This window comes from Lutjanus erythropterus, chromosome 15, assembly GCF_056507025.1.
Source record: "Lutjanus erythropterus isolate fLutEry1 chromosome 15, fLutEry1.hap2, whole genome shotgun sequence".
Classification (NCBI taxonomy): Eukaryota; Metazoa; Chordata; class Actinopteri; order Lutjaniformes; family Lutjanidae; genus Lutjanus; species Lutjanus erythropterus.
The window spans coordinates 31,914,923-31,939,458 of NC_139331.1; the positions used below are offsets into that span (position 1 = coordinate 31,914,923).

Below are 24,536 nucleotides of genomic sequence, written 5' to 3' on the forward strand. Positions count from 1 at the left end.
TTTTTCAGACATAAGTGGTCTGTAGGTCTGTAAGGTTTGTTTAACTTCAGACGAACGTATACAAGCTTGTCAACATTTTAATTCAAACGCACATACATTTGTTTTTAATGGTATTCACAGTTCTCTGTCCCTCAAAAGGGGACGTGGCCATGATGTTTTGGTGAAGTTACCCGTATGTGTTGGTCTGCTGCATACGTGTTTGCATGACTTTAGATCAGTCACAATCGTCTTGGGCAGGTTTAAGACCTGGATGTAGTGATGATGCTGCTAAGTGTCGAGGGGGAACTTGTTTTGGTGGAAAATCTGCACATCGAAATCACTGCAAAAGAAAAGGCAACAGCTGTTAACTTGTCTACATCCAAATCGTTTGCGTCCCAGGTGCTGATTTAGTTTCGGTGCATAGGCTGCAACTCGGAGGCTGATGTTTGTTTCGTGGGGACTTAAAATGTAGATAGCAGATGCTGCGATGTTGCAGGTTTATACCCACAGTGTGCATCCAGTGAGTCATGCACATGCTGCTATAGGGGGAAAAATGCACTGCTTTGTTTGCATTACTTTATTTTTTTTAATATATTTTTTCTGCCTATAATTGATAAGACAGCTGAAAATATGACAGGAAAGGGGGAGAGAGAGTCGTGGGGTGCACGCTCCACCAGCTGAGATACCCAGGCACCCCAGTTTGCATTACCTTGAACCAACCACAGCTGTTTGGGCGATGCTAAGCGCAGGATGCAGTGACAGTGTCAAGAGGGAACTTGTTTTGGTAGAACGTTTGCACATTAGGCAGTGAGCTCTGGCATTAAGATGGCTAAATTGTTGCATCTGTACCATTAGCATCCCAGGCGCTAATTTGTCATTTTCAGCGTGTGGGTTGCAGCTCGGAGGGTGTTCTTGTTTTCCAGGGACTTTGAAAACATAGATAGCAGATGCTGCGACGCCATCTGAAACCCACCGACCAATGACAGGCTTGTACCTGCAATGTGCTTTCAATGTGTTTTCAAAAGCTTATTGGTATAAAACTTGATGTATACTGGAGGCTAAACAAGGCTGTTTCATTGTTTTCAGCTGTGTAATGTGCCTCTGTCCAGTTTGCTAATAGATCGTCAGTATAACCAGCATGTAGAAGGAATCGCAAAGGATTTTCAGTTTTGGTAACACATGCTATTCTTTGTAATTTTGGATTATGTTTGAGGAATGTGTTGATATTCCCAGCAGTATATCTTTGCATTTCCTGCATTGCATTACCCACTTGCTAGCTTGCCTCTGTGGCTCGGGCGTCTGTTACCTTTAGATAGCAGCAGTGTTCTCATGATAATGTTCTCATGATGTTACTGATGTTCTCATCTAATTCTCAGCAAGTAAGCAAGTAGGTGTGTTTCCCACCTTTCTCTATTTTTCGTGCACAAAATCGTCCAGTAGCAGAGATGCAACATAACATAACAACATAACAAAGTACTGAAATATTAGGAAGTCTGCAGCTTCTGTTGTCCTCTGAAGCCAAACCACACGATGCCTAAAACTCAGCAGGGTGTCCAACGAACAGTAAATTATTTGGAGAATGTATTACAAACACAGAGCGAACAGAAGCAGACGGTAGCTGAAGAGGACTGCCTGTCAGCCGTCTTTATTGAACCTGTTCTTTCCCTGAATAAAAATCTAATGTTCCGAAATCTTCAAATCAAATAACAAACCTTGGTAGCTCCACTAAAAAACACATACACATACAGACACACACACACAAATTTTTGCTCACGCACACATAAAACGCACACCCATGCCACTTCAATTAGATTCTATTGGATTTTATTAAATCTTCCTTCAGCTTTCACTTCACGGCAGCATCCATCAGAGGGTTATTATTTATCTTGCTGTCAAGAACTGGCAGCTCGTAGAATCCCACAGAGACTGAAAGGAAAACTGTGTGTGTGTGTGTGTGTGTGTGTGTGTGTGTGTGTGTGTGTGTGTGTGTGTGTGTGTTAGTATATGGAAGCACTCCTGTGTGAAGACGTATGCATGTTGTGTGTGCGCGTATGAACTCTTGTGCTGAAGTTTAAAGCGAATGCGTCGCTCTGAATTGGAAATCATATTCTGGTTAATTGCAGACATTAGCACAGCGTATTAGATCCATGCGTGTCTGTATTATGCAAATATAGTTAAAAATGCAAATGTTTTCATTCGGCACTTATCGCTGATCTTAGAGGAGCTTATCTTTGATGTATTATAGAAAAGAAAAAGAGGAATACATTAACAATAATTAGCTTGGAAGAAACCTGTAATTACATCACTTAACACTTACTGTTTGCCCTCAATGTCTCGTTTGAACCGATCTCATCCGGACAGTTGAATATGTCGAATATGCGCATAAATGCATTATACTGTACCACAGATGTTGTTGTCAGATGCATTTTAATGCTTTAAGGTGTGAAAAAACAGTAACGTTAGTGAAGCCAATCCTCCAGAGTCACTGTATAAAACACTTTCCTGTTCCAAAAGCTGAGTTATAAAGCTAGAAGCCTCAGCAGTGTACTGTGTTTGTGTTGGAATGAAATGTAATTATACATTTGTTTTCTTATTTGAAGATTTAAATTAGAGACAAGTGTGACTGAAGAAGAATTTAGATCCTTCACTTAACCAAAAGAACCAAGACCACAATGTAAAAATACTCAGCACTTACAGTAAAACTACTAATCAGCAAAATGTAGAAATTGTTGGCAGCTGAGGGGAGTGAAGTTTGTGTAGATCTGTGATTGAACTATACACTAAAAAAAACAAACAAACAAACAAACAAAAAGGTTTAGGTGACCAAAAATTTCAAGGCAGCTTATTCTGACCCAACTCAAACTCTTGAAATACCATTTTGGAAGTTTTCTAAAACACTTTCAGTTTTCGGAAGAAAAAAAGTAATTTATCTCAACAAAAGATTAATAATTGGTAAAACTTCTTAAAATTTAAGACCTGACAAGGGACTGTAGATGGAAATTAGCTCGTTGCTAAATCTGGCAGCCTACGATTCACCTCGTCACCGTGTGTGAGAATGTTTTTTGTATGTGATCCTTGAGAAATAAATCTAATAAACTAAACTTAACTTAAAGTACTCATGCATTCTGCAGAATTCATTTTCTTTCAATCAACTAATCAAGTTTTTGTGAAGGGTCATAAACCAAAAGGGTAGGGAACCACTGATTTAATCCTTAACAACTTGCTGTTTTTATAAGTTTATTACGTTTCATGTCAAATCTGAAAAGTAATGACACCTAATCAAATAAATGAAAGAAGATTAAAAAATAGCACAGCCATTTCCCTTGTAAATTAGAAAAAAAAAATAAAAGTACAAGTGCCTCAAAGTTGTACTTGAGTAAATGCGCTTAGTTACTTTCCTCCACTGGCAGGCAGCTCTTGTCCGTGTGAGGAGAGCGCTATGCAGAGATGATTATCGCTGCTCTCCCTACATAAAACATCCATTACAGGAGATAATAGTCATCTAATGAAACATTTTGATGCAAGTCTGAGGTATCAGATTGTTCCCATGGCCCTCACATTTCTCAGCATTAAGAAGGAAGTGGGGAGTGGAGCAGTAAACACTGAGAACCAGTACACCCGGGGGGGAAAAAAAGCAAAGAAAAAAACAAAATCTGAGTAATTTCAGTCACTTTTATTTTTTATCCAATTGTGCTCCTTCGGGACATCTCAAAGGTACTTTATGCTGGAAAGTATAATTTGCTTCCAACTGCTGGAACTCGCTGTTGAGTTTCTGTGTAATTCATGGATGATATTTGATTCCAGTTTCTGAGGTTTGAAAAGTTTTTACCTATGAAGATGGGCTTTCAGAGCACCTTTTTCCTCTAACTTGTCAATAAAGAATGAGATGAGTGGTTTGAGGGGAGGATACTTACAGCAGAGATGTTTTTCCATGATGAGAATCCTGAAATGCCGTCGCTCAGCCGGTAGCCTTTCTATTTATCTGGTTTGATCGAGAAAACCTTCAAAGGGATAGTTTGGATTATTTGATGTGGGGTTGTGTGAGGCTCTCATCAATTGTCGGCGCATTACCTTTAGTAGATGGTGGTCGGTTTAGCCACTTAAGAAAAGGTCCACCTAAAAAAAAAAATCAATATCAGTTTAAGTGTACGTTATATTTAGAATATTTTCACAGCTTTACTTTGCTGTCAGACGGCTTCTTCTGATGCAGAACTGACGTATTACTTTTTCCAAATCAACCAAACTCCACAGGCAAAATCAGTCATTTTGTTTTGCAGAACACAAGGGTTTTAGGTTCGACTGATGCCTCTGCATTTTAGTTTGTTTGTGTTACTGTGTGATTTCTGTGTTGTAAAAGCATAGTTTTGGTTTACCTAAGTCACACAATAACACAAACAAACTAGCGGATCGAGGCAGCGGTAGACCTGCAACTCCCACACTCTGCGAGGTAAAATGACTGATTTTGCCAATGAGGTTTGGTTGGTTTTGTGAGAGCGATATTTGGTTTATACGAAGGCTGTTTCTCATCAGAAAAGGATGTCTGACAGCAAGGTTAAGCAGTGAAAATATTCTAAATATGATGTGCACTTAAAGCTACTACAAGTTTTTAACTGGTTATGAAATCTCTATATGACCTACATGAGCAAACAAGATCATCCACGAGAAGACCCTTGTTTACATTTTCACAGGCAAAGTTATAGTGAGTAATACATAAACCAGTTAAAAGTAAGCAGGAGGAGATTTTTCTCTGGATAACTTTATATTTTCACATTATATTTTGTGGTGGTGGAAACACTACTGCTTTTGTCCGTGGGGGCCTCTAAAATCCTTCCTTGTTGAAGCTTTAAACTGCTACAGATTTTTTTTTTTTTTTTTTTAGATGTATCTGTTTTCAGGTGGATAAAATGCAGTTTGCTGCTGACCGATTGCTGACAGCACCACAGCCCACCATGCTCATCACTAAAAATACTACTCCTCTCAGACAGGGGATGTGCTTGAAATGTTTTTATTCACAAGAATAAATCACCAACTACTGTGGGTCTACATAGATTATGACCTGCTTAATTATAAAATAATTAAATCAACTTTCTTTAATGAACAACAAGTTTTACAATCACACACAATCTCTGTTCAGCGTCCTCCTGCCATTAATGAGTCTGTGACAGGAGCTACTAGTTTAAAAATACATGTGAAGTATGCAGATGTGGTGTGTATATGTAGTAGTTTTGTGTCTGTATGTGTGGTATTTATTCAGTTTGGGAAATCCTGCAATATGTAGAGAGCATTTAAGGGAAGTTTGACCCCAAAATCAAAAATATATATTTTTCCTCTTGCCTGTTTTGCTATTTATCCATCTAAATAGTTTTGGAGTGAGTTGCAGAGTTTTGGAGGTATCAGAGACTTGTGCCTTCTCCCCAGTATAAAGGAACTAGATGGCACTGGTCCTGTTGTATTCAAAGGCAAGGCAAGTTTATTTATATAGCACCATTCACACGCAAGGGAATTCAAGGTGCTTTACAAGAGCATAGAAATACATAAAAATAAAACATTAAAAGAACATTAAAATTGCATTAGAGATCATAAAAACAAAAGCTAAAAGCAAGACAGTAAATGGTTAAAAAGAAACTGCATTTAAAAAAAAGCGAACATAAAAACAAAAATACATTTTAAAAACTCTTTCCAGCAATAAGAATGAGCAGATGCGTGTTCTTTCTATTAGAGGCAAATCTAACATGAAACTGCTCATAAGAAGGATGATGGAGATGATCTTGAGTAACTGCATCATGAGTTTTGGAAAGAGAGGAAATGTGTTTTTTGGCTTTAAGTTCCATTGAGTCCTGTTGTATCTGGAGAGAAGGCAGATCTCTGTGGATGATATCTCCAAAACTCTGCAGATCACACCAAAAACCTGTAGATGAATAAATATCACTACAGGTAAGATATTTTTGGGTGAACTGTCCCTTTAACGTGAGCTGAAGTTGGCTGGCTGACTCAACTGAGACTAGAAATTGTCTCTTTTACTGGCTGTTACTGAAAGTTGGACTAATAGTAAACTACGTTTCATTACGATGGAGTTCTACTGACGTGACTTCAGGGAAAAAGCAGATTACACCTGCAAAAAGTTTTTATTCTGAGATCTATTTTGCACCACGATGCGAGTACATTTTGATGATATATTGTATTTTGTTGGTAACTTGTTGTATAATCACAGTGTTACACTCCAGTAATATTTACAGACCCTAGCGCAAGCACCCGGTCCTGACCGGATCACTGACATGCTAATTATGATGTTAAAGCTCACACTCTCATAATATCGCTTAAGTCCTTCATGCAGCCCCGCTTTAAATAATCCAAACTATCCCTTCAAATGTGTACTAATTGATTTCTCCTGGATTCTTCTCTCCTATACTGTATGTAAATGTCTGAGCCTCCAGCACAGAGCTGATAAACAGGATCTGCTGCAGCAAATGAGCTGAATCCATCAACCAAGCATTACCTAAGGTTAACTGCTGAAACATTATACACCGGGGTCCCTTTTTCTTTCAATCAATTCCCTACATATAGACCTCCACAACCCCCTCTGGGCACAACACCCGGCCACTCAGTCACACCAGCACACACACACACACGCACACACACGCACACACACACACACACACACAAAGTTAAAGGAATAACAAAGGCCAGACTTAAAGGAACAAAACCAAACATACTGCACCTCTGGTCATAAAACAGTAGCCGTCTGCTGCTTTTGTTTCCCAGCGGCCGCCACGGGTCAGAAAGTAGTTTATTACGTTGCTGCCCTCCCGTGTGTGCGTATGTGGGTGCGTGTGCGCGTGCACGTGCCCCCTCCCTTCAATACAGCTTGTCATAATGTAGCAGATAAAGTGCTGATATGGCTGTGGCTGACACTATTATACACCACCAGCACCACCAGGGAGACGGATATGGATGGAGGGCAAGAGAAAGCAGCAGCAGCAGCAGGAGGAAATGGGTGGGTGGGTGGATGGATGGATGGATGGACTGGAGTGTGTATATAAGCAATTTGGTATGGCAACTTTAGATGAACCTATAATTTGTCAGAGACTGAGTGAGTATGAGAGAAAGGGCAATATGGATGGAAAGTGGTGGATTTGCTGGCAGCAGTCTCTTACTCAGCAGCAGAGCCACAAAACATGATGAAAAATGCTGCTGTGATGGTGTGTGTGTTTGTGTGTGTTTGTGTGTACGTGTGTGTGTGTGACTGAGAGTGTGTGTGTGTATGTCAACAATCTGTCATGAACAAACAGCTCACACAGAGAGGCAAGTCTGACACCTAGAGGCCGCTTGTATGTACTGCTCAACTCTACTGCATGTGGATAACTGGTGCTACATAAAGTCTTTCCTACTCAGTTATCAGTGAATGTAACTAAGTACATTTACACAAGTACTGTACTGTAAGGGACCATTAACCCCAAAATAAAAAATGCATATTTACCCTCTGACCTGTAGTGATATTTATCTATCTAAATGTTTGGTCTGAGTTTTTCTCGTAGAAAGAAAGTAGTTCCAGTAGATTCTACTGCAGAAAGAAAATATTTCCTAAATGAAAGAGCTCTCAACCAAGTTTGTGGCTCATGATTTTTAGAAAGAGATGCTATTTTTGAACTTTTCAAAAGTATATTTTTGGTGCTTTGAGCTCCACAAGCCAAGTGCCACCTAGTTCCGTTATATTGGAGTGAAGGGAAACATCTCTGACTAATAAATCCCCAAAACTCTGCAATTCCCTCTAAAAAAAAATTTAGAGACCAGACCAGAGAATTAATATGTATTTTTGATTCTGGGTTTCCAAAGGGGTGTAAGAAAACTTATATATTTAAAAATATATCACAATCGGAATCAGAAATACTTTATTGATCCCCGTGAAGGAAATTCTTCACGTTACAGATGAGGATGATTCCTGGATTTTGTCGGCTAAAATAAAGACTCGGAATCGGATTTCAAGTGTAGCTGGCTGATGTGAGCTAAAGAGAACTCAACTTGAGTCAGCTGAGAAATCTCCAGCTGACATGTTTTAAAACGAGAATCCTGTGAAAGTGTAAATGTAAGGTTACCTAGCAACTGTGTACATGATATAATGTTAATGCTAACAGACTGAGGCTAAAGCTAGCTTACGTCGCAGCAAACATTGGTCGGATGGTGAAATATGGCAGGTGTAGACGAATCTGGCAACCGCTTTGTGTGTTCCGCCATCTTGTGGTGCCGCCATTGCAGCGGTGGCATGTCATGCCCGTCACTTTTGGTGTCTGCTGGTGTGAAGGGAACCCCAAACTTGTGAGACTCTCATGAGATTTTTCAGCCCTAGTTACGGTTGCTAACCTATAATTGGACAGCTGTTTGGTGGCAGGGCTTAGCGAAGTTTGATCTAATTTTGCATCTAGACAATTTTAGCCCAGTTTTAACAGGCTGACAGATTTGATTGATCTTCGGTTGGGTCTCATATCTAGACATTTTTCAACCTGAAAATCACTAAATCAGTCTTCCTGCAGCATCACTGCCGCTGCTCTGCAGGTGAACTCTGGAGAATTTTGGGCAGAAGTCAGTCAAGTTATCCAACTGTCTCTGTTTTGTGTGCAGCCTTAAAAAATTCCAGTGAGAGTCGAGCAGTTGTGGACCTGAAGAACCCACGTTCAAAGAGTATGAAACCCAAACTTTCTCTTTTACGCTGATGTGTTTACACAGACTGATTGAAAATGATCACATCATGTTTTAATCAACTAAGATCAAATAATTTCTCTCAGCAGTCTGTGTCACGGGAGGTTTGACTATCAAACAAACACTGGATGTAACAGGATGACGGAGTGAATTTTAATCAGCCTGAGCGAGCTGACCCCGCTCCACTCCCCACACAATCTGGACTGGAATTTGTATTTCAAAACACTTTATTAACATGCTTTTGTATTTCATCAGCCTGTACATTCAGTACAAAAAGGCCTCAGCCAGCACGCACACACACAGTTATAGGCATGAATGCACACACATACACATGATGGAGTCAAATAATTAGACATTATACAGTATAAAAGCTGTTATTAATGCTGACAAAACAACAATTAAACCACAAAATAACCTCATACTGCAGACTTGCACTTTGAATGATGTGTTGACATGCAGATTGTTGCTCTACAAACACATTTCTGAAAGATGCAGAGCTGCTTTCTTGTTGGTTGAGTTTAACTCTGTGAGTGACGCCTAAAAAGAAGTTTCAAGTTTCAAGATATACAAGTTTAGTATCTGCAAAATTTGGCGATCAAAGACGATAGAGCATGACCCATTTTGAAGTGTAAGAATTTATAGGCAAAGTTTGGCTGCTTGCATCTGAACACAGGAGAAGCCCTCTGACACGCAGTTAACGGTCTGCTTTAACCCCAACCGTGATCTTTTCCTAAACCTGGCTGAGTGGCAAAGAAAGCAGAAAATTAAAATGACCAAAAAAGAAGAAAAAAAAAAAAAAGATACATCACCCAAGTCTAAAATTACCAAGTCAACAATGCACTTTATACAGTGTAACCTGACTTAATAAAGCCTTTCTGACAGAAAGGCTTTATGGGCTTTCTGACAGAGTTGCAGCCCTAGAAAGTTTTTGTCAAGAAAGTTGCCAATTATTTTCATTGCTGATTAATCTGTTGATTAAGATAATCAACTACTCGATTAGTTTTTTGATCTATAAAATGTCAGAAAATTGTGCAAAAATGTTGATTCACTGAAATGTCTTGTTTTATCCACATCCAAAAGATACGCAGTTTTCTGTCATAAAGTTAACAGCTGCTGATTAATTTAATAATTGCTCAATAATCGATGAATCGTTGCAGCTCTAAAGCTTTCTGCCAGAAAGGGCTTTCTGAAGGCTGAACTACTCCCACATGTTTCAAAATGGAAAACACTGTAACATACTTTTTAACGTTGTTTTTGATAAGTGCTACACAAATTTTATTATCATCATTGTAATTAGTAAATATTTTATAGGAACTAGATGCTGTGGTGCTCAAAGTGCCAAAACAAAATACATTAGAAAAACTGTTTCCAGAAATCATGACCCGTTTGCTAAAGATAATCCACAGACCTTCTTCTTGCAGAGTGCCATCTAGCACAGTTATATTGGAAGAACTCTGCAACTCACACCAAAGAAGACAAAATGTGTATTGCAGATTTTTAGAGTGAACTGTCTCTTTAAAGTTACTGTATTCAAATTAACATATTTGAGGCTGATTTTGTTAAACAGAAAAAGGTTTTTTTTTTGTGTTCCTCAAAGAGACGTATCAAAGAATGTATTGTTACAGAAACTCAGGTATCATATTGGCACCAATATCAAAAACTTATTGTACCTGAAGTTTTTTTTTTTCTACCTGTTTTTGTAGAAACCTCAATCTGCTGCCGATCAACATGTCAACACTTCTATCAACTACCAAATAAATAGCTTCAAAATTAGGATTTTTAACTAATCTAATTTTGAACATTTTAAATACTACACCCCTCTGAACAATGCGTCAGCTACATAAGTAATCCTGAGTTTTAAAAAACAAAAATCACCCGTTGGCCTGTAACTTTTAAAGCTCTTCCTCCTCAGAGACTTTTTATCATAGCGTCCCTCTAAATTTCTGTGCTACGGCTACTGCTCCCGTTTTCCTTTGTTTTCGCTTTTTCTTTCTTCCCTTGTAACAAAATTATATCTAGTGTCTCACTTTGAGAATAAATAAAGGCTGAATATTAAAATGACTTTAATATATTCTGAATCATTAACTTTGAAACAACATCACTGACTATTCTGGCTGTGAGAACATCAGAAAATATGTAAATTATCTCCAACAGAGAATAAAAATCTGAAACTTATTCCTTTGGTGTAGCTGGTAGTGCTTCAGTTTGACTGACTGCAGTTTTATATGGAGTTTGGCAACTGTGTGTTGTATCAGACTTGTGGTATCGTCTCCACTGTGTAAACAAAGGTACTGCTTGTCCATGAAGATTGGAGTGTTGGCAAGAGGCCTGAGGATGGGTGGCAAACTTGAACCAGGGCGATTTAAATACAGCAATGACTACGTTCACATGCACTTTATTTTCCAGTTATTCCGAATATGACAGTATTCAGACTTTTGATGCATAGTCTAAATTAGGCCTCGTTCTGAAGGTAGCACAGCAGTATTATTCAGGTTCAGGAGCGGTCTTTGCACGAGTGAAATATTTCCATTGGCGTAACGTTTTGGTCAGGGCATATGCGTCTCATTTTTTACCACTCTTGCCTGTTTACGCTCAGCTCTCAGCGTTGTAAACAAACCAACTAGCCAACAGACTGCAAGGCTGGAGTAGAGAGAGAAAAGCCCCCCAAACACGCTTACATTTAAACATTATGAAAAACTCAACAGGTTTTTGGACAAAAAATGTGAATATTAAACTGTTTTTAGCCCAAAATTAGCACATATATGCAAGTTTTATAAGTGTGGGTAAATCTGCTAAAAGTAGGTGATTGATCCCATTAACAGTAGACAAGTTTGTCTATTTGTTTATTTATTTTTTTTCTGACGTGTGCCAGAGAGCTTAGAGTGTGTGTTCAGTACTTTTGTAGCTTCTATCTGAATCTTTGTGGTTTGAGGTTTAGTTTCTCTCCTGCATTGCTGTTTGTACTTTAAGGTTTCTGCTTTATTTTACTGGTTCATGCTCGCTTTCAGCTGTATATGAGTCGTTAAGTCACTGCTGGTGAAAACCCAACATTTCCTAATTGGGCTGATTGGTGGTAAAAGCTTTGAGATGACAAAATAATGGGGGATGCTCCACTAAAAGACGGGCCTGTATCAGTTAAATACGAGTCAAACCAAGTTGGGCAGCACATGTTTATGAAAACAGGAGCAGAAGAGTCACAGAGGTGACAAACCTTCACTGCCTCCTTTAAACAAAGGGCGAACATTTGTGTTTCAATCACTGTCGATCGCAGCTAAAAGCCCATAATTAAATGTGACTAATGCAGAATCATTTGACTTGGGAATGAATGCTAACTGTACCTTTTTCCACTGAAGACAAAATACAGATGTTTGCAGGGGTTTTTTGTCTGGTGCACAGGGGGCTTTTGTGGAATATTTGTTAGGGGCGTGGAAAAAAAATCTGAGTCTTACATTTGTGGCAGTTCTCCTTTGAAAGGTTATGAATCAGATAATCAGACATTTAAAACCCAATTCTATCCGACCACCAACTCAAAGCTTAAAAGTTTAAAATACTGATCCATCAAGACTGAATGATAATCGTTTCACAACTGCATGTAGCCCTCTAAATCAGAATCGAATCGTGAGGCGCCAAGAGATTCCTACCCCTAATATTAATTTTTATTAGCAATGAAAACAGCTTAGCCAGAATATTGTCTTTTTCGGAATAAGGGCAAAAACTGGAATACTGTTTTGCATGTAAACATAGTCAGAGACACCCGGTACAAGCCACTCTTGCAGTAGACTTTGAGTCTGTGGCAAATTCAACTCAAATAATGCAAAACAAAATAACTTCCCCAAAAGCTAAAATATGTAACCACAGAAAAATCTTCTCATCCGCCCATTTTAGCAACTTTTGTTTCACAAAAAAACAGAAAAAAATAGGACATCAAGAGGAAAAAGAGAGTGAAGGTATAGGTCCACACCACATTGCAAGAATAAATTCATTAAAGTGCTCAACAAAATAAAAAAGATAAGATGAAAAGGGACCAACAGACTGAAGCTCAGATGAAAAAGCAGACAAAGAGAAGCCACACTGAATGTTAGTGGATACGTATCAAATGCATTAATGGAGAATGGCCACTATCCTGAGTGGAGTTGGCACATTCAGAAGCTTTCACAAGGCTGCTCATAGTAAAAGGTCAGTTATTCAGAATGAGCTTAGCAATATGCCTTCAAAGGCTTCACTGTGCATCTGTTTTTATGAAGGTATATAAAAAGGTTTTTAATAGAAGAGTCAGGGAGAGAAAAAAGGCATTTTGGAAAGAGAGTTGGAGAGAAGGAAGAGAAATTAAAGAAAAAAAAAGAAAATAAAGGTGTTTAGCCGTCTCCAGATGACAGCTCTTTTGTTCCATCTCTCATAGAAAGCTGTTTGGTTTGGAGCCGGGCCGACCATGCTGCAAGGAGGAGCTGAGACATCGCCGCCTTACACCGACGTGGTTAAAGAGATTCGACCCTTCTCGGAGCCCCTAATGAGGTCAGTGAATTAGAGGCGGGCGGTGACAGCTTTCTGAGTGGGGAGTTTTCCTCCTGGACAAAGAGACAAATTTGAGATTTGTTTTAAAGGTCTGGAGGGAAGCAAAACACCATTTATTCCTGCTGGGTGTTTAGGCTCCAGCTGACAGCTTGTTTCTTACCCAGAGTGTCTTCCAATGAGTTCACCATCACCTTGTTGACCTTTAAAGTTCCCTGCTCCGCTCTGAGGGGAAAACACTGAAGGTTATTTTCAGCACAAAGGCAAGTCAGAGTTCCAGTGAAAATTTTAAACAGGGCTTTCTGTGGAGCTAAAAGGACATCGCTTCTTCAAACAGAGGCTGTTAAAGCAGGGGTGGCAAAACTGTTTTAGTATCATTAAGAAATAATTTCATAATAACCTTTCAGAATAGTTTAAATCAAGTGGTCTGAGACAGAACTAGACTTCTGCACCTCCTCCTAGCTTTGGTTTAAGCAGACTTAAACCAATCCCAGGTCTTCTTAGACCAGGGGCTCCTATTGGCTGTTCTACTAGCGCAGCTGCGCATACTGCGAGACCCTGAATCAGTGGCTGAAACTCCTGCAGGAAAAGTCGCTATAGAGCATCTGAGTTTTTGACTTTCTACTGCAGCTTTAAAGTCATTTTCCATCACTACAAATGTAGCGGCTGAAATTACAAGGATCAGAACCTAAGTAAAGAACCTTCTGTTTACCTCCTAAACTCAGAATTTCACTTAAAATGAGAAAAAAAAAGCAAAACAGAAAAAAAAAAGTTTTGTATCTTATAAAATATTAATGATTAATTGATCGTTAGTGTTTTCAACTACCGTTAAAGGAAAATGCACAAAATTTGTAACCCTATAACTGAATGTGTGTCGTGTTGGACTTTGTGAAATCAGCAAAAATACTGTTGTTGAAAGAACCGATATAATAATGTATCAGGGTGAAACTTGTGATTACAATCCTAGTTTCTGCAGTAGCCCAGAACAGACAAACCAAACACTGTCTCATTCTCCTCTTCTTCAAAGCGTGCAGGAGAACCAAACTTAACAAGCTGCAATCTGACCACTATATTAAACTAAAAACACTGGTTCTTTAAGCTGACAGGTCTCTATATCAACAAACCTCTGGCACATACCATATGTGTAGGTTATAGTAGTTTCCAGAGGATGTTTTTCCTCATTTATATTTTGTATTTTTAGCTTGTTTATTATTTCAGTCAAGCTTGAATGAATCAGGGGACACAAGGATGATCAAAACCAACATACCCTTTGGTTTTTCGCAGCGCTCCAAGTCTTAGCAAAGATGCCAGAGAATTCTTCTGGAGGTCAGACGACAACACCTCGGTGTATCTCAGTCGACCTGGAGGAGAGAGAGAGAGACACACACACACTGCATGTTGCAGAGGACTGAGGTAAAATCAGAATATAAGGTGATGAATGAGAAATTTAAAAGAGGAAAACCTGCAAGAAGCTGTTTGATGATGAACTTGCGGACGGCGGGAATAAATTGCTTTTCAGTCAGAGTCTCGGTGGCCTCCTCACACAGGAACCGACACACCACCTGAGACCACAGACACACACACACACGGACATGCAGGTATTAGAATTAATGATGTGTTAACAGCACCCTCTAGAGGACACATGCAGAGAAACACTCAAACTGTTCCTCTTCCATGTGTCCTGAGCTCTGATGCTTTAAGATAAACTTGCTAAAATGATACCTGCAGATGCATACTCTACTATTTCTTGGTATTAATTAAAATGTGGAGTACAGAAAACCATGTTACACAATGATCTGGCTTTTAATTGTTCATCTGAGAGTAATGTTACAACTTCGGTCTTTTAAGCTTCAATCACTGGTTTTTCTATTATTCTATTTCTCTACCTTAATTCTCAAAACTTTAATTTTATTCTTGGATTTTTGTTTGATTTATTTATTTGTATTTTTATCAATCTGTGCTCGTTTTTTTTTTTTTATTCCTGTCAGCTGTTTTAATTTTGCTATGTGAAGCACTTTGGGCTGCATGTGTGTATGAAAGGTGTTGTATAACTAAAGCTGAGTTCAGTTGAGAAAGTGACTCATTACAAGCCTATACATTGATACTATCACGCTCCACTGAAGCTATTTAGGATGGGCTTGATAAAAAAGTAAAAAAAAAAAAAAGGGTGGCCTGGAGGGCTTCAATCCAAATCACACTCTTTTAAAGCGATAGTTCACCCAAAAATGAAATTTCACTCAATATCTACTCACCCCTGTTCTGATGTGAGGATGGTTGAAGACCTCCAGTTCACAAAACAATCCCGGAAACACTCGTCAGAAAACAGCGTTGCAGCCAAGAGCCTGTGTACCTGCTTCAGCTGTGTGCATGCAGATCTGGTCTGAGGGGCTACAGCTGACATTTAGGCTAAAAACATGGTGTAAATACTGTCTTTTTGGGTCGAATTTTAATGTTGCGGCTTACGGACACTTGGATTACACCACATGAGCAGTATGGAGACATTTTTTGTGTTCTTTTTTTACATTTTAAATACTAGTCACCATTCACTTCAATTGTACTGGATTTGGCTGTAACGCTGTTTTCCGCTGAAGGTCCGGGTTTATTTTATGACCTGGATATCGTCACCCATCCTCACATCAGCACAGGGATATAGTAGATATTGATCATTGATATTGATATTGAGTAGATATTGAGTGAAATTTCACTTTGAGGTGAACTATCGCTTTAAGACTCTGAAAATGCCTGATTGTCACATCTTTAATTTTACTTTAATCAATTCAAAAGAGTGCATCTTGAAGTTTTTGTTATTTTTGAGTACGAGCTAGAAAGCATTGGAAACGGGGGAAAAAAACCCACAACATTTTAAAAATAACTAACGAAACATTGCCTGTTCACATCTAATAAAGTTTAAGAGCTGTAAATCCAATGCCCAGTTACAGATGACTAAATCTATTGTGCACATAAATACCCTTCTGTAAAGAAAACATGACAATAATATATTAACAAAGTCATACTGTGTGTGTCTCCCTCACCTGGTATCCCTGTAAGAAGGGATCGAGCATGCTGGTGAGGAAGCTCAGTGTTCTGTGTCCTCTTTCTGTCACCAGAACCTCCTGTTGGGTCACCTGCAGAACTCCAGTCTTCACCAGCAGGTAACACGCCTCCTCAAAGTCCTACAAGACAGATCACAATTATATATTTGGTGCAGTACATTTATTGTACACTGTCCTTGTTTGAAAAAAGAATAAATGAAATTAGTAAAGGCCGTTCCTCACCTGCACTGTAGCTCCAGGACAGAGGATGAACTCATTGGAAAACGTGTTTCTTAGGAAGCTGAAACTGTTGAAAACCTCCTCTGAAAAAAGACAGACAACGATAATAATTAATATTTTCCCTTTACAGCAGAATGTGCATGTGTGGAGGCAGACGGTTCTCCAGCACTGAGCGATGTGGAGGTCTGACTGTGTGAGACTAACATGCATGAGAAACAACCAACATCCTTTTTAAATAACTGTATAACAGGTGGCTTTTTAGTCTCATTGAAAGTTATGAAAATCTGCTGCATGCTGAGGAATTTTTTGACCTTTATTTCTTCAGGTAAAATAGAATAATTTTCAGTAGAAACTCTGGTCAAAATACATTAATTAGTTTTATTATTGTAGTTTCACATCACTTCCTGAAATTAATATATCTGATGGAATTTGGTACTTGAATAAATTTTAATTTAATTGTTATGTTACATTATTAATATATATAATAAGTTTCAGCAGGCGGAGAGCGGCACATTTAAACAGCAGGTGTCAGACTTACGTTTCTGGTTGGAGGAGGCAGCGTGGATGGCTGAAGCCAGCAGGGCCGGTCGGACAAAGACGTGCAGCGCCTGGTTCCTGTACGAGGCACAGGAGAGGACGACGACGGCCTGGTTCAGGAGCTCCTCCTCTGGAGTGACGGTGCTGTGAGGCTCCCCTGATCCAGCTGCTCCTCCTGTGTCAGAACAAAGTCAGAAGACGGAGGATCATTTCTTGAATTGGTAACACTTTTAACATATTTAGCATTCATGAGCAGCATAAAGCATTTCATACATGGTTTGTAAAACACTGTAACGTAGTTGTCAGACATAAGTGCTTATTAATGTATTTGTCAACAGCTATAACTCCCCCTGTGGACGTCCATAAGTGGAGGCTGGTGTATGAACAGATACTGAATGAAAATATAGTAAAACACAGCTGTAATAATAATAAATGTGTCTTAATTGGAGGTTTACTTTAATTCAAATGTAGGGCATTAATTAAAATTTCCTTTCCCTCATATCTGCTTACGACTAGTGTTACAAACCTTCATACCGTGCTTTTAAGTGTTGAATTAAAAGCTTTGACCGTGCATTTGCTCAGTTGTTTCACATCTCTGTGGATCTTTTTGTTTCTTATTATTCTTACAAAAAACAAGCAAATTGTAACTGTATGAAAACTAGTTTAACTTTGGCTTAATTTTACAGTCTTGCCTTTCTCTCAGTGTTTCTCAATGAAGGGATTTACATGCAATAGTCATATTAAAGTGGGCAGAATGTCTTTCGAAACAAATAAAAATATTTGGCTTTTCAAAACACAGAGACTCGTTTGTTTTTCTGACTGAATTTCATGTGTTTTTAGACCCGTGTTTTCTATTTTATGGAGTAAAAATGCCAATGATGTTTGAGAAGACTGAAAATTATCTGTGCATTAATAAATAAAGAACATTTAGCAAGAAACCTTAATCACAGGTTTGTCCCTAGTAAAATTAAATTGCATTTGTCTTTGTGTAAACCACTTTATAGTAGAGCTGATTGGTGTGCAAAAACAACCACATTTTTTGCAATATGAGTCGCCGTTGTTGTGGGAATAGTAATTGTTGCACTTCATTTTGACTGAAAACAATAAATGAATAAAACTGATGATGGTGTGATTTTCACTGGGTCTGTATCAAACAAGCTTGTTCCTTTTTATCTGGCATCTCAGTGCTTCAGTTATGATGGTACGTTGGGACTTATTTTAATCAAAAAAATTCCAGATCCTGACATTAGTATATTACACTGGGCCATATAGTGTTTTTGATTATATTTCACTTGAATTATTTAGCCCTTCCTTAGCACAGCTTAACATTCACAACCACAGAAAATTTGCCCTGTATGTAATTAACTGTGTAAAATGTCACTTAGATGCTAAGATCTGCAGTGTAACTCTGTAGTATTGCCCTTGTGTAGAAAGACACACATACTGAAAAAAAGTACATAAACCAGGGCAAGAAACACAAACCTTGTTCAACTGCCAGTTGGACTCGGCCCTCTGTGATCCTCACCAGACCTCGATGCAGAGAAAGACTGGAGGAAACCACCTCTGATGGAGACACGTGGCCTGAAGGAGAGAAAGAAAATGAAGAAGAGACAGAACTGGATGAGAAGGAGAAGAAGATGATGAACTGTGTACTGTCACTCACATCACACAAGAATGTCAGTTATATGTAAAACAAAAGCCTGTATTTCCTGTCACAGTCACAACAAGACAGGCGGTATTAAACTTAATCAATATATTAATCTGTGTAGCCAGCTGGTTCTGATCTAAAGCTGATCAAAGCATCTACTTCATGTCTCCATATTAACTTCCTAACTTGCAGATTGTAGTTAGAATATTTTCACTGCTTTATCTTTCCATCACACACCTTTTTCTGACAGAAAACCCGCCGTTATACAAGTCGAATGTCGCTCTCGCCTCATCAGCCAAACTCTGTAGCTGAAATCTGCGATTTTACTTTGCAGAACAAGCACGTGGCTGTTCTATCACTGCCGCGATCTGTTAAGTTTGTTTGTTTTATTGTGCGACTTCCGTGAGTCCGAACTATCCTTTCACAACACAGAAGTCACACAATAACACAAACAAACTAACAGATGGAGGCAGCGGTCAGACCAGCAACTCCTGTGTTCTGCAAGGTAAAATGATTGTTTTTGCCTCTGGACTTTGGTGGGTTTGGAGAAAGCGATATTAACTTTACATAACAGCAGTTTCCTGTCAGGTACAGCTGTCTAAAGCGGTCAAAACAATGTAAATATAGTGTACACTTAAACTGACATTGATTTGTACATTGCTTAACTTCCATGCTAGTGCCTCTGCGTCTCCCAGAAGGGCGTGCTGACTGCAATCTACATTATCGACAAGTTCCTCATACAACCCCCTATCAAATAATTCAAACTGTCCCTTAAAATAGGGATTTTCTGAAGCAGAAGCAGCAGTTAAAACACTTAAATATGAATCACAAAGACTGATACTGTACCTGGCCAGTGCAGGAAGGCTCCGTACTGCCGGGAAACGTCCCTGAGCCACACAGCTTGTGCGGTCAGCTCGTCCAGCGCTATCCCCCGTTTCTGCCCCGCCGCCTGGTTCTGGTGGTGGTTCTGGAGCAGCAGGGAGGCCAGAAGAACCCACGGCTTCAGGACCATGTTCTCCTCCTGGGCCCGAACCAGCCTGTAGGCCGAGTCGTTCACGAAGCCGTGGATCTCCTCACTGGGCCTCTTAGGGATGTGTCTGAAAACAGAGAGCTCGCACTCAGTCTGTGGTTCTGATTTTTCATCTTTTCATCAAACAGCTTTTAAAAAACATGACTAATGTTTCACGAGGATCTGACACTTGATAGGCAGCGGAGGAGAGTAACTGAGTACTTAAGTACTCTTAAGTGTCAATTTTGAGGTACTTTTACTTTAACTTTCATGCAACCTCATACTTCAACTCTACTTCTGTCAGAGGGAAATATTGTTCTTTTTACTCCACTACATTTATTTGTTACCTTCAGGTACAAGTTACTTTGTAGATTCAGATTATTAATATTAAATATACATGAACTAATACATTCTGATGAATTATTGTAGGTTAAGCTCCTCAGCAGTATATTAAAATAAATAAAATAATTACTTTTATAGAGCTGCAAAGTTTAATTGATTATTAATCGACTATTAATCCACTGTGTTGCTAATCTATCAATCATTTCAAATAACTTTTACACTTCTCAGATTTCAGATTCTCAAATATTGGGAATATTTTCTGGCTAATGAAAATATGAATGCTGGACTTTATTTTACACTTTGGTATTCCTACTTTTACTTAAGTAAGAGATCTGAATACTTCCTCCACGACTGCTTTCACTTGAATGAACATAAAACATGGAAAAACATTAATATCCATCCAGAAACAGGACGCAAATTACAGCACAAAGAACTTTTTTTTTTTCTAAGACTGAGCATTAAGTCAGGCACAAGACAGAGGGACAACACAGGGTTCAACACTAGTTGGTTTTTTTCCCAAAAACTTAAGTTGTAAGTAAAATGTCCATACTAGTTAAACAAAGTTAAATGTCCCATTTTTTCAGTCTAAAATGGAGAAATATTCAGTTTAACATGATGATAAAGAAAGAAAAGTGGGAAATCTCCATATTTGAGGGGCTGAAAACAGCATTTTCTGTCATTTTGCATGAAACATTGCTTTGACAATTATTAGATTATGAAAATAGTTTAATTCTTTTTTTTTACTTGCCTACCATGACATTTTAATGCCCTGGGTAAGTGGGTAATCTTTGTTGTTGAGCCCTGCTTCCTTTCCAAAAGATGATCACAGCTTTACTGATGCACAACACAACATTTGAACAAAACTATTAGTGATACTACATGGCTTAAATATTCTCACAGTTATGCACCATGTTGACAAGACAGACATGATATTAGTACAGAAATGAAATATCTTTGTGTTCCAAGAGTCCACAGATATTTTAAAGTTGATGTATATGTTTATGTCGTACCGTGGCAGCAGGCTGAACTGGCAGCGGTTAACTCTGCCCTGAGCCAAACTCCTGACAGACACAGGCTGACCGAAGTACACGTGGATGCTGCCGTAGTCTTCACTGAGGACCTTCCTGGCCTTAAACAGACCCTTCAAAGGAACAAGAGTAGACGTGGTGATGTGCAGAGGAAATATAAATAGTTACTGCAGTTAATGGTCCTTTCATCATTTATAAAGAAGTGAGATGTTTAATGACTCACTGAAGTTGACTCCTTTGGTTTGGGAACGCCCAGCAGTTCTCTGGCATAAAGCGACTCCTCCAAGATCCTCTCATAGCTGATACTGACGGGGACGACGTTGACATCAAACACCTCCCCTTTAAAGAACGGATCCATGACGATATTCAGCAGACCTGCAGGAGGACAGAGAGAAGACGGTGACAATAAAATGGGCCACAGCGGTGAAAATAAGATGAGTCACAGACAAGTAGGAATATTTGCAAAACCAAGAGGAAATTGCTGATTTGGAAAGGTGCTGGATTTCACTTATTGTACAACATTTTGTCATTGTAAACCCTGTACAACTCTTTTTGTTTTTAAACAGATATATTTTACATATATTACATTTATTGTTAATTTCTCTTTTATATCTAAGATTCTTAACTTGGAGCTATTTTTTTCCTTTTTCTTTCCTCTTAGTATTTTTATTGTTTGCATTATGCACCAAACAACAAGGCAAACTCTGAAATCCTACTTGCAGAACACGTCATAAAAAAGGATCAGGATCTGATCTGAAAATGTTTGATTTAATAGTTGCTTTTTCTTTTAACTTACCTAATTTTGGTGTCAAAGACTTGGACGTTCGGCTTCTTGTCCCCTCCAGGAAAAATTCTATTGGCGCAAATCCATTCTGAAGTGAAACACAAAGATGTAAAAATCAAAAATCTTCTCCAATATTAGGCATCTTCACCATACAGAAACAATATCACATCAGCTGTGTGGACCGTGTTCACTCTTTCTTAATCTAACGACAGGGATTTTAAAAACTTAAAATGGCTACAACAAGCCTGAGGAGTTAGGAGAGAAAAGGTCCCTAATGACAAAAAAATTTAAGAGAAAACAGCGTCCTCACCCTGAGCATGGTCTTGACGTACTCTGAGAAGACAGACCAGTACAGTTTGTCTCCACCAAACGAGCGGCGGATGAAGAAAGCTCCAGACATCCGCAGCATCTCCCCAACAAACTTCATCCCCATGAAGTCTGCAGAGAAGCACAAACAGAAGGTTTATGTGCAAATAGTGGTGGTGTGTTGAACTGCATTATGAGGACAATTTCTAATATTATGCCCCTAATTTGACTGAACAAATCATGAGAAACACCTTTAAATATACTGCACCAACACTACTATACAGCCTCAAATACACCATAATGTTGTGTTAGGTAACTTTATGAGCTTGTACGTGTGTGTGTGTGTGTGTGTGTGTGTGTGTGTGTGTGTGTGTGTGTGTGTGTGTGTGTGTGTGTACATATATCTGGTAACTCAGTGTAAACACTCTCGCTCTCTTCAGTGCTTACCCATGCCTGCAGCGATGACAGGCAGAGCCAGGTCGTAGGTGTACAGGATGTATGACATCAGCAGGAAGTCCATGTAACTACGGTGGCTGGGTAACAGGACAACTGGGTGCTCCTGAATGGCCTGTTGGAGCTACAGAAGAAGAAAAAGACCTGATTACGTGTGTCGCTGTATCTTAATAGTGTTTTGAAGTTGTCACTAGCACTTTAGCATCTATCAAGTGTGTGTTCTCACCCTCTGGATGCCCTCCTCATTGACACAGATGCTCCTGAACAAGGTTTTAAAGACTTTGCTGAGCGTGAAGGCAAAGAAACGAACGGTGCTGAGCTGCAGACTGTGAGCCATCTCTTCCAAGATGGCCGACGCTTCCTCCTGGACGTCATCAGTCGCCCTGCCTGTCTCTTTGGAAACCTTGACAATTGAAAATAAAATGTTACTATCCTGACACTGAAAATAAATAAGTTATACATATGCATTTCTCTACTTCCTACAACTTCAAAGCCTAAAAATCTATTTTTTAGTAGCTATATTTTGTTCTAAATTAGGAAACAATATTCTGTTAATTGGTTATAAAAATAAACACATCTGCACCAGCTTGAATGTCAACTACATAAAGAGGAAAACAAAGTTTATACTGTAGTCTGCATAAAGCTGATTTTACAATTTGTGTACTGCATGAGAGTCAATGTCATGTTTGGATTAAAAAGTCTTTAAATCACAAAAAGACTAGAAACTGCGCAGAAACAACATTTATCTAAACTAACCTGTTAAGTTATGAGTGTAAACCTGAGATCACATCCATCAGGTAAAACCAGAACAACAACCCGCTGTCACTGACCCTCGACTTTACCTGATTGATGACGTAGTGCAGCTGATCAGACTGGAGCACCATGCTCTTCAGCATGCTGGCTTTACAGGGCGACATTCCTTTGTAAAGGACAGGAGTGTAACATCTGAGGGCGTATCTCATGTCGCTGGAGTTCCTCCTCTCCTCCAAAATGTCCTCAAAGTCATCTCTCTTCTTCAGCATGGGGTCTCTATGCTACAATAAAATACATCACACTACATTAGACTCAAACACATATCCACATTTATCCCTGTTATCATAAAACATTTTAATTAATGGAGGAGAAATGATCATATCAGTAACTTTACTTGTAACTAAAGATGCTCTGCAAAAAAAAGTAAAAGTTATTTTCCACCTTATCAAGAAAAGACAGGAAACTAGCAGACAGTAATACCTGGAGGAGTGTTGCTGGCAAACTCTGCTGCAACTGCAGAGTTGCACAGCAGGAAATTTGTTCATTTGCTCAAAGTGTTAAAGTATTGAACTAATACGAAAACAATGATACAGCAGGAAATGCTGCACACTCACAGAGCAGCATTAAACAGTAGATTTGTAGCTTTGGTTACATTAACACAAAATGTCCGTCAGGCTGTGGTACATGCATGCCGAAATATAAAGTGGTGATTGCCTAACTCTCTTTAGTAGTACTGCAAATACCGCCAAGCAAAAACATTAAGCTTTCTGATTAAATGTTTTCAACTACAAGACAGAGCACTGTGTTGCGACGGTATGTTGTCACGTGAGTATAAATGTGGCATTCACCTGTTTGAATTAAATGTCAAATGTCAAACTGAGTGCACTGAGCTACAGCAGAGAGCTAACTGAGCTTAGCCCCGGGGGAAACAAAACATACATACCGAATAAACAGCTTCCGACGCCATACTTTGTCACACTTTACAAACACCTAGACGCTGCATCAAGTTTAGTTATACGTGCACGAATATTTGTACGGTTCTTCTTCTTAATGTATCACTTTTAGTTGATAACTGCACCTGAGGAACTTCGCATGGGCGTGTAGACTGCCATTTCCGTGGCTTTTCCGCAACTACGGTAGCCGGAGAGGCATGACCCGCCCTATCCTACCTCTGATTGGCTAGTGCTAGTTGCCTTCATTGGTCGGATTGTTTAGCTGGCAT

At 39.0% G+C, this 24,536-nt stretch overlaps 1 protein-coding gene and 1 long non-coding RNA gene across 2 annotated transcripts; one reads left to right on the forward strand and one right to left on the reverse strand.

Annotated features, from left to right (window-relative positions):
• Nucleotides 1-12,303: 12,303 nt before the first annotated feature.
• Nucleotides 12,304-24,431, reverse strand: gnpat (glyceronephosphate O-acyltransferase). The gene is made up of 17 exons (XM_084737950.1): nucleotides 24,258-24,431; nucleotides 23,404-23,595; nucleotides 22,788-22,964; nucleotides 22,556-22,685; nucleotides 22,113-22,240; nucleotides 21,815-21,890; nucleotides 21,242-21,393; nucleotides 21,001-21,131; nucleotides 19,486-19,736; nucleotides 18,474-18,572; nucleotides 16,993-17,166; nucleotides 16,458-16,537; nucleotides 16,215-16,355; nucleotides 14,645-14,744; nucleotides 14,450-14,543; nucleotides 13,346-13,407; nucleotides 12,304-13,238 (listed from the first exon to the last, which is right to left on the reverse strand). Exons 1-17 carry the CDS (start codon nucleotides 24,279-24,281, stop codon nucleotides 13,195-13,197), a joined length of 2,055 nt encoding a protein of 684 aa, XP_084594076.1. The 5' UTR covers nucleotides 24,282-24,431; the 3' UTR covers nucleotides 12,304-13,194.
• LOC146314664 (uncharacterized) lies at nucleotides 14,465-16,984 on the forward strand. Its single transcript, XR_014771942.1, has 3 exons — nucleotides 14,465-14,595; nucleotides 16,290-16,334; nucleotides 16,585-16,984. It is a non-coding gene; the product is annotated as an uncharacterized LOC146314664 (long non-coding RNA).
• Nucleotides 24,432-24,536: the final 105 nt, after the last annotated feature.

Bases quoted from the DNA above. Each gene is read 5' to 3' on its own strand.
- gnpat (XM_084737950.1), bottom strand. From the start codon at position 24,281: ATGGCGTCGGAAGCTGTTTATTCG. The intron at 22,241-22,555 runs GTAAGCACTGAA...GCTTCTCTGCAG, and splicing joins TGTCATCGCTGCAGGCATGG to ACTTCATGGGGATGAAGTTT. The intron at 16,356-16,457 runs GTGAGGAACGGC...TCTGTCTTGTAG, and splicing joins GTCCTGGAGCTACAGTGCAG to GACTTTGAGGAGGCGTGTTA.